The 8557-nt window shown below is 71.0% G+C and overlaps 3 protein-coding genes across 4 annotated transcripts; 2 read left to right on the top strand and 1 right to left on the bottom strand.

Annotated features, from left to right (window-relative positions):
* Positions 1–1243: 1243 nt before the first annotated feature.
* On the top strand, positions 1244–3539 carry LOC127487463 (translation initiation factor IF-2). Its single transcript, XM_070069094.1, has 6 exons — positions 1244–2308; positions 2420–2588; positions 2765–2877; positions 2972–3018; positions 3282–3317; positions 3398–3539. Exon 1 carries the CDS (start codon positions 1384–1386, stop codon positions 2170–2172), a length of 789 nt encoding a protein of 262 aa, XP_069925195.1. The 5' UTR covers positions 1244–1383; the 3' UTR covers positions 2173–2308; positions 2420–2588; positions 2765–2877; positions 2972–3018; positions 3282–3317; positions 3398–3539.
* On the top strand, positions 2424–3539 carry FKBP2 (FKBP prolyl isomerase 2). The gene is made up of 5 exons (XM_051833135.2): positions 2424–2588; positions 2765–2877; positions 2972–3018; positions 3282–3317; positions 3398–3539. The coding sequence occupies exons 1-5, from the start codon at positions 2424–2426 to the stop codon at positions 3457–3459; spliced, it is 423 nt and encodes a 140-aa protein (XP_051689095.1). The 3' UTR covers positions 3460–3539.
* A 242-nt stretch (positions 3540–3781) lies between these two features.
* PPP1R14B (protein phosphatase 1 regulatory inhibitor subunit 14B) lies at positions 3782–5829 on the bottom strand. Of its 2 annotated transcripts, none has more exons than XM_051833118.2 (4): positions 5278–5829; positions 4370–4453; positions 4189–4221; positions 3782–4114 (listed from the first exon to the last, which is right to left on the bottom strand). In XM_051833118.2, the coding sequence occupies exons 1-4, from the start codon at positions 5533–5535 to the stop codon at positions 4046–4048; spliced, it is 444 nt and encodes a 147-aa protein (XP_051689078.2). In that variant the 5' UTR covers positions 5536–5829; the 3' UTR covers positions 3782–4045. The 2 variants fall into 2 exon arrangements, with proteins under 2 accessions (XP_051689078.2, XP_069925214.1); XM_070069113.1 differs by having other exon boundaries at positions 5176–5739.
* Between the last annotated feature and the right edge of the window lie 2728 nt (positions 5830–8557).

Below are 8557 nucleotides of genomic sequence, written 5' to 3'. Positions count from 1 at the left end.
CCTGCCTGTGTCACTGTGTCAGCGTCCAGACAGCTTCTGAGACCAGAGCTCATGGGGCCGGAAGCCCGGATTCGGCGCGTTCAGGTTACTGAGAGAGAACCCGGTCTGCGCAGAGTCCCGCCCCCTGCTCTCACCAGGGTTCAGTGAGCAGGAGAGGGGACCCGGCCCTGAAGCCACACGCCTGCCCTGTCCCCAGCTCGGTCTTGGCTTGAGGGCCCAGCCCCCCTGGCTGCAGCCCACACGGTGTTTTTCCACCTTCACCTTGGCGCCCCACACCCTCGGCCGCTGCTGCCTGAGACCCGGGCTCAGTCCAAGCTCCGTGGCCATGCTTCCCCTACGGCCTGGGTGCCCAGGGCTGAGTGCAAGGCAGCAGACCAAGGCCAGCAGTGGCCGCCAATGCTTCGTCCTGTGGAGGCAGGACATCCGGGGGCAGAAGGAACAAAGCAGCCCCCCGAAGGAGGTTTCTCTGAGGGGCGGGGGAGGGTACGGCCATGACCTTGGTGCCTCAGGTCGCCTTCCCAGCCAGGGGGTCCCAGACAGACGAGGGTCTGGGCCTAACACTGCTTCCAGCAGCCGTGGGCTCCCTCCCGAACCATCAGCCTGCAGGCCGACACTGCCCGCCACGGGGACTAGGCCTGGAGGCCTGGCCACAGCCCAGCGTCCCCTCCACCCACCCGGCTCAGCCGCCTCAACTGCAGGTTCACTAAGTTCACGGGAGGCAGGGGCGGCCTGGGGACTGGGGCGGAGCAGGCGCCCTGCGGGCGGGCTGCTGTCAGGCCCTACTACAGAATCCTGTCGGACCGAAATTCTGCTCAAGGTCACGCGGCCTGTCCACGCGTGGAAACCCGGCATTCAATCCCAGCGAAGTCCAGGCGCTTCCCACAGCAGCTAGCGCGAAGAGGCCGGGCTGGCCGGGGCTGTGCGAGAAGCCGGGGCGACGCACAGCGGCAACTCACGCCCGCCTGGCCTCGCTGTCACGCCGGCCGGAAGTGCCTTCGGCCCTTCGGGCGCTCACTCGCCTCTACCTAGACCGACCACGGCTCCGCCGGAAGTGACGCGCCGGTCGCGCGGCGGGGCGGGGGCGGGGCTAGGGCGAAGCCACGCCCGCGGGCGGCTGCGGCGGGTTTCGCCGGGTCCAATGAGGGAGGGCGGCGTGGCCCGGCCTGGGAGTGACGAGGCCGCGCCTGCGCAGAGGCGGCAGCACGACCGGGGTTGACTCCGGGGGCGCGGCGAGGAGGTGAGCGGGGGCCACAGCCCGGGCCGGGGGAGCTGGGGTGCAAGAGGGCAGGCTGGACCAGGTCGGGCAGCAGCGGGCCGGGGCGCCGAGTGTCAACGAGGGAGAGGCGACGAGGGGGTAGGGGGTTGGGGTTGGAGCTGTCGGAGATGCCGCAGGGGGAGGGTCCTCACGCCGCACGGGGCGGAGCCCTGGTACTCGGGGCGGGAAGTGGGACGGAGACGGGCGGGGCCGCCCCGCGGGCGCCAGTGAAAGGCGGGGCTCGGCGGCTGGGGGCGGGGCCAGGGGGCGGGGCCCCGCTCGTGGAGGAGGGACTGGAACCGGCGGGAGGTGGAGCCTCGGGTTTGGAGACTCAGGGGCCCGGAGCCCGGGCCCTGGGGGCGGGGCTTCAGCCGGTGAGTGGCGTGGCTAGGGTTCCGGAAAAGGGGTCTAGTTCTGGTGAGGGCGGGGTAGTAGGGCCGGGGGCGGAACTGTGCGCTCTAAGGGGCGGAGCCAAGGAGCCGAGTGAAGGGCTGGGCGCGAGTAATGGCCCGGGGCGTCCACGCGGGGGCGGTCTCCGTGGGGGCCGTGCGTGGGGCCGCGGGCGGCCGCGAACGCCCCCAGGAGAAGCGGTGTGGGTGGAGCGGGCCCGGCGGCCGGCAGACACGGGGCCGGTCTGGGTGCCCCGCAGACCCCCGAGGGCTCAGAGCTGGGGCGGCGCCCCGGCCGGTGGCACAGGGGCGGCCTGGGGGGTACCGCAGGAGGAGCGGGGCTCCCCGGAGCCACCCAGTGGCGACGTGTGGGTGCCTCGGGGCCGACCCCCTGCAGCGACCTCTGAAGTGTGGGTGTGCTGGGCCGGGGGCAGCTGGGTGTGGCGAGAGTGGGGCCGCCCGGCCGAGGGGGCTGCTGTGCAGCCGGACAGGGTCTGGACCTTGCGTAAAGGGACTGGAGGGAACTGAAGAGCGGAGATGGGGGCCGGGAGGGAGGGGAGGGCTGGGGGCGATCGAAGGGGCGGGGCCCCGGCTGCTGTGGCCTCCCCTGACCCCCTCCCCCCGCTGCTGGGGTCCTCGGCCAAGCCCCCTTCTCACTGGACTGGTAAGTGTGGTCTCGGAGCCTGGGGGAGAGGGCGGTGACCCGGGCAGGGCAGGCCAGGTGCCGTGGGGGTGGGCGGTGTGTAACCCTCTCGGCCGGGGTCTGTGCCCACAGAGACATGAGGCTCAGCTGGGTCCTGACGGTGCTGTCCATCTGCCTGAGCGCCCTGGCAACGGCCACGGGGGCCGAGGGCAAGCGGAAGCTGCAGATCGGGGTCAAGAAGCGAGTGGACCACTGTCCCATCAGATCGCGCAAAGGGGACGTGCTGCACATGCACTACACGGTGGGTGCGGGCAGGGCCTGGGGGGCCGGCTTCCTGACCAGCCAGCCGGTGGCCTCGTCCGGCCAGGTGCCTTGTCCTGCCCACGGCTCTGTCCCCTTCAAGGACTAGGGTGGCCGGCACCGGGTGAGGGGTCAGAAGTGGCCGCCTCTCCTCACCGGCTTTCCCGCGGCCTGCAGGGGAAGCTGGAGGACGGGACGGAGTTTGACAGCAGCCTGCCCCAGAAGCAGCCCTTCGTCTTCTCCCTGGGCACTGGCCAGGTCATCAAAGGCTGGGACCAGGGGCTGCTGGGGTGAGTACCGCGGGGAGGGGAGCCGTGGGAGGCACGTCCCAGGGCCAGGGCCCCGGGCCGAGCTGCTGGGCGCTGAGCGTGCGTCATCCTGCAGGATGTGTGAGGGGGAAAAGCGGAAGCTGGTGATCCCGTCCGAGCTGGGTAAGAGGTCCCTGGGGAGCCGGGGGTCTCGGGGGTCTCAGGAGGGTGCAGCCCGCCTCGCCCCCCCTCGCCTGCACCCCGTGCGTTCATTCCAGTCCGCGCCTCTTCCAAGTCTGGCTGTGCCCAGCAGTCCAAGCAGGGCCAGACCCTTTGGCCACGCCGCTGCAGTGCCCACCTCTGCCCCCCGCCCTGGGCATCTCCACGTCTGGCCTGAGCTGGGAGGGGCCTGGCCTAGCTCACTGTTTCTCTGTGCTCTTCTGCAGGGTATGGCGAGCGGGGCGCTCCTCCCAAGATCCCAGGTAAGCGCGTTTCTCCCCTCTCCCGTGCGGCTTCCCGCTCCCACGCCCGCGATCTCACGCCAACCCTGCTCCCCCCACAGGTGGTGCAACCCTGGTGTTCGAGGTGGAGCTACTCAAGATTGAGCGCCGGGCCGAGCTGTAGCCGGCGGGGCGGGGCGGGGCGGGGCGGCCCCCCAGGGACCAGACTGTTCAGAAAAAGAGAAACACCTTCTGGCCTCAGGAGCGAGCTGTCTGTGTGTGCTTGGGGCCCCAGGGGTCTCGGGAGGCCGCACCTCAGCTTTCTGACTTGGGGTCCCGGCTCCTTGCCCAGAGGGAAAGGGAGTCTTCCTCCTCCAGCCACAGCTCCCCAGCGGCCCGGGCCTGGTCTGGGAGCCAGCCCTGGGCTATCGCCATGGGTACGTGGCCCTCAGGAAGGCCTGGGGTCACCTGGGGAGAAGCCACCCCCCACAGAGACAGCGAGCCTGTTGCACCAAAGGCTTACCCTAGCTTTATTAAAGGGCCCGCGCCGCAGCGTCGATATAAAAACACAAAAAGTCCCGTCAGCATAATAACAATAAAAAACCCCAAAAATGGAAAACCGAGGGGTTGGGAGGAGGCCCCTGGGCCAGGGGCACGGGGAGCCCTGCTCATGGCGCCAGGCCTGGCCGCAGGGTCCCGGTATTGCTGTTGCTACGAGGTCGGGGGCAGCGATTGTCGTGGGAGCCACCGTTCGCCCGGGTCGGGGAGCGTCACTTCTTCTGGGGTGTGCTCAGCTTCTGCATGCCCCGGATCTTGTCCAGCAGGCCAGAGATGAAGGCCTGGACAGGAGGAGGACGTTAGGCCTGGACGGAGGCCAGGGCTGCCCTGCCCTCCCACCCGGGAACGCACTCACCTCGGTGGGTTTGTAACAGTCAACCAGCAGCTCCTGGTGGGGAGGGAGGGAGGACGGGTGAGCGGTGAGCGCGCGGGACCGGGGCCAGGCCCACTTCCCGGGACCCAGGTCACAGCCGCAGACCAGAGAAGGCCCAAGGGGCAGTGCCCCGCAGCCCTGCAGCGGCCCCCCGCCCCCTCACCTTGACCCTGGCCGCTCGGGTCTCGTCACTCTCCATGTCCAGGAGCTCGTCCACGTCGATCTCCAGCTCTGGGATCTCCTCCTCCTGGGGGGGCGGGGGGGCAGGGCGTGAGAGGGGCTCTGGGCCTCGGCTGGGCAGGCAGCGGCAGCTGCTCCGCGAAGGAAAACAGATCAGCCCTGTGCCAAGGCAAACTGCCCAACGGGGGGGGGAGCTTCCTGTCCCTGCCAGTGGGCACCCGGGGTGCCAGGCAAGGCCAGACCGCCAAGGCTGGGGCCCCGGGAAGCCGGCCGATGTGTCTCCCCGACATCCGGAGGCCCCCGGCTCACCAGAGCACCGGTGGGACCAGCTGTCCCAGTTCATCACAGCCCGGTCCCCTCCCCCAAACACCTGTCACAGCTTCCTGGGGGTGAGGAGGAAGTGAGGGGTGAGGGGTCAGCGGGAAGGACCCAGGCCGGCCAGGAGGGAACAAAGAGCCCATGCTTCGGTGAGGGAGGGGGCGCCCACCACCCCTCCCCCCCAGGAAGCAGCTCGCCCAGTTCGAGGCAGCTGCGGTGCACGCCTGGGCTGGGGTAGGCAGCACTGGGCGAACCCACTCCTCCACCCTGCCCCCCGGGGCCTGAGTCACCGTCTGAGCAAACCGGGAGTCACGGGGTGGAGAACCGGGGCCCCCGAGGGTGGGCTAGCCTGCCCAGAGGCGAAGATGGCTTTCCAGGCTAGCCCATTACAGCCGCCCTCGGGGGTCAGCCGCTGCCTTCTGCCCAGGGCCCAGGCTGTCTCCGGGGTGTCCCGCGGACACCAAGTCTGACCTGGGGAGTGGCGCGCGGGGCCGGGGCTGCGGCAAGCGGAGATGAGCGCGACTTAGGTCGGCAGCGGGGCGCACCCGAGGGGGCGGGGCCGGCGGGGCGCACCTGGCAGTCGTAGAGCCGCGTGAGCTGCTCCAGGATCCACTCCTCCAGGTTGAGGCGCTTGCGGAGCTCCTTGCGGTCGTACTTCACGGTGACCTTTCCTTGGCGCCGCACGGGGCCCTCGTCGTCCGCGCCGCCCGGGCCCTCGCCGGCGGCCCCAGGGGGGCTCTGGAAGTAGACGCGGGGCCCTGGGCCGCCGCTGCCCGGTCCGGGGGCCGGAGCCGCCACCGCCGCGCCCCCCGCGGGGCCGCTGTCCGCCATGGCGGCGGCCGGGGCCACGTGCGCGCGCGCCGGGCCCCTCCCTGCGCCGCCGCCTCCGGGACGCCCGCCGGCTGGCTCCGGGCCACTGGCTCGGGTTAGCTCGCGGGCTCGGCTCCGCGCGGCTCCGCGGCTCGGGCGGCGGCGGGGGCGCCCGGGGGCAGCTGCAGCATGCGGAGCCCCCGGGCCTGGCCTGGCCGCGCGCCCCGCCCCCTCCCCGCCGATCCGCCCGCCCTTTGTCCCCCGCGGCCGCCGCCCGAGCCGCCGCCGCCGAAGCCGCTTTCTCTGTCTCGCGCTCTTCCTCCGCCCCTCGACCACACCCCCTTAAAGGGCCAGCCCCGCTGCGAGCCCCTCGCCGCACCCCGCCCCCGGGCGGCAGCCGGGGGAGGGTCTGCTGGGCAGGGGTAGGGGCCTGCTTGTCCGCGCCCCCTCATGTGACCGTCCGGCCCCCACGCCAGGCGTTCTAGACGCCCGGAGCCAGGCTTTGCACGCTAGTCCTGCTTGGGCCGCCTGCTTGTGTCCTCATGGAAGCAGAACGGGGCCATCTGGGGCGGAGGGGGAGCGGGCACTGTCCGTGGGACTCCGGCAGAGCCCCAAGGCCTGGGTCCCCCGGCCTCGGTCAGCGAGAGGCGAGCGGGCTTCTCTGCCCGGGCCGACACGTGGACCGGGCTTCCGGGGATGGAGAAGTGGAAGGGGCGGCCCGGAGCTGCGCGGGTCGCCCCGACGCCCCGCCCGGTGGGCGGCCACGCCCCCCACGGAAGAGGCCCAGGTGGAGAGCCGAGCCGGCCGGCGGGGCCTGAGGTGCCGGACCCGAGGCGGCCACCGCCCACCGGCCCAAGATGGCGGCGACCCGCGGAACTGTGGGAAATGTAGTTCGCGGGTGCGGCCCCGTGTGGCGCCCCTCCCCCGCGGCCGCCGAGCGGCGCAGCGCGGACTTGTCCGGGGCGCCCCCCTTGGGCCGGACCGGACCGGACCGGACCGGGCGTACCCGCCTCCCGCCCCGCCCAGACCCGCAGCCGGTGTGTGCACAAGAAGGAGGGCACTCGGGCGCGAGGAATTGGGGCTGGCGGAAGCAGGGTGACCACGAGCGCCGGCCCCTGCACCCCCACCCAGGCGCTTCCCTGTGAGGTCTCCGGGCAGCTCCTCCGACCTTCACGGGCCACCGGCAGCCCGGGCGGGCCTTTGCCTTAGCCGGCTGGCTTTGTTGCCTCTCTGGCACGTGCCTCCCACCTGCAGGCTGGGACCCGTGCAGCCCCCGCTCCGACCCTGTGGGCTGCTGGTGTGCAGCCGGGAGTCTGCCCCCCACTTCAGCCCCACGGGTGTTCGCGTTAGGCAGGCGACCACGTGAGACCCAACACGAACAAATGACGGAGACAATGAACGGCTTCCGCCCTGCCTGTCTCGGCAGAGGGTCCTGGGGAGGCTTCGACCGGAAAATGCAGGGAGCTGGATCGCTAGCCACCAAGGCTGCGCCCCGGAGCTGGGTGAAGGGGAGCTGGGATTCCCAACACGGGGGACGCAGGCCGAGTGGCTGGACCCCGGGACGCCTGGACACCCCAGGACTGCCACACAGCCTCTCCTCCACCCCAAACAAGGGGTCAGAGGCTGAGCAACGCTGTGTTCTGCTGGCCCCTCACGAGCGCCCCTCTCTGGACGCTGGACAGAGAAGCCCTGGGCAGCAGGTGGGACTCGGAGGGGGGCTGGGATTGGTGCCGGGTCACCCACGCCCAGGCACAGGCCTCTGCACCTCTCCTTTCCCTGCAGCAGGGGAGAAGCGAGGAGGAGACCCAGGTGGTAGGGGAGGGAAGGGTGAGCAATACCTCTGTCCACAGCCCCCTCTCGGATTTGGGGTCCCTCAGCCAGCCTGGGGGGCCAGGGAAGGAGCCACGCCCCCCACCGGGGCCACTTGCCCGGCCTGGACGCCTGCTCCAAGTCTGAGGGGGCGGAAGGAGCACTTTGTCCAGGTCCAGATTCTCTGCCCGCCCACCTCGCCCCATGGGGCAGGGCAGCTCCTTCTGAACCCCAGCACCGATTGCGTCAGGTGCTCTTGGATCAGAGGGGGGGGCACTTAAGCGGCCCCTTCGGAGCCGTGGCTGCTGCACGAGGCCCCTTCCAGCCCCAGCTCTCCCAGAATGCAGAGCCCCCGTCCGTCTTCCTCCCAAGGCTGGTCAACCCACATGTCAGGGGCCCCTTTGGGGGTCCCCTGGGCTGGGCTCTTCCCAACTCACTGCCTCCCGCGGGGCTCCCAGGCCACACCCGGCTCCCTAGGGCCCACTGCTCTGGGCAGCCCCTGCCCACAGCCAGCCGGCTTGAGAGCAGGCGGGGGGGGGGGGGGATGCTGGCCTGCCCCACCTAGAGCCTTAGCCTTGGAGTGGAAGAACTGGGTTCAAATCCTGGCTCTGCCCAGTGGGCTGAGAGGCTGAGACTCTGCCCAGGAACCGGGGCCCCAGAGTGGAGGGACAGCAGCCCCTTGGCCTGTGCGGCTGCTCCACATCTTCTCCCACCCCCTGCAGGGTCCCAGCCCCCTCCCAGCACAGGACAGCTGGGGCTGCTTGCAGTGCCTGCCTCCCGGCGCAGAGGCCCTGGGGAGGGCTGCACCCTTCCGCCATGACTGTCTGCCGAGAAACCCCATTACCATTCCCAAGGCTGGAAGCTGGCGTCAGAGGAAGGAGCCCTCTAATGGGGGCCTTCCTTGGCCTCAGGAGACAGGGGGTGGGGCGGGGAGAGGAGACTCAGGCCCAGGAAAGAGCCCCCCCTCCCCAAGGACCAGCTGCTCAGTGCTCTCCTAAGCAGCCCTGCGCGGTGCCCCTCCGTCCTGCCGCCCGATGCCCTCACCACCTGGCATCCGCGGAGACAGCCAGCCCCCCAACGTGGAGGAGGCTCCGCCCACCTGCTTATCTTGTCCTAGCTCTGAGAAGGGAGCCGAGTCACAGAGATTAGGTTCTGCGCCAGCAAGAGCAGGACTTGCACCCAGGCCCGGGGTGGGGTGGGGGGGAGCAGAGGCCGAGCTGCACCCCAGGGAGGG

The sequence above is a fragment of the Oryctolagus cuniculus genome, chromosome 1, assembly GCF_964237555.1.
Source record: "Oryctolagus cuniculus chromosome 1, mOryCun1.1, whole genome shotgun sequence".
Taxonomy (NCBI): Eukaryota; Metazoa; Chordata; class Mammalia; order Lagomorpha; family Leporidae; genus Oryctolagus; species Oryctolagus cuniculus.
Note: the sequence above shows the minus strand (reverse complement) of the source record. Positions and strands in the feature narration are given on the sequence as shown.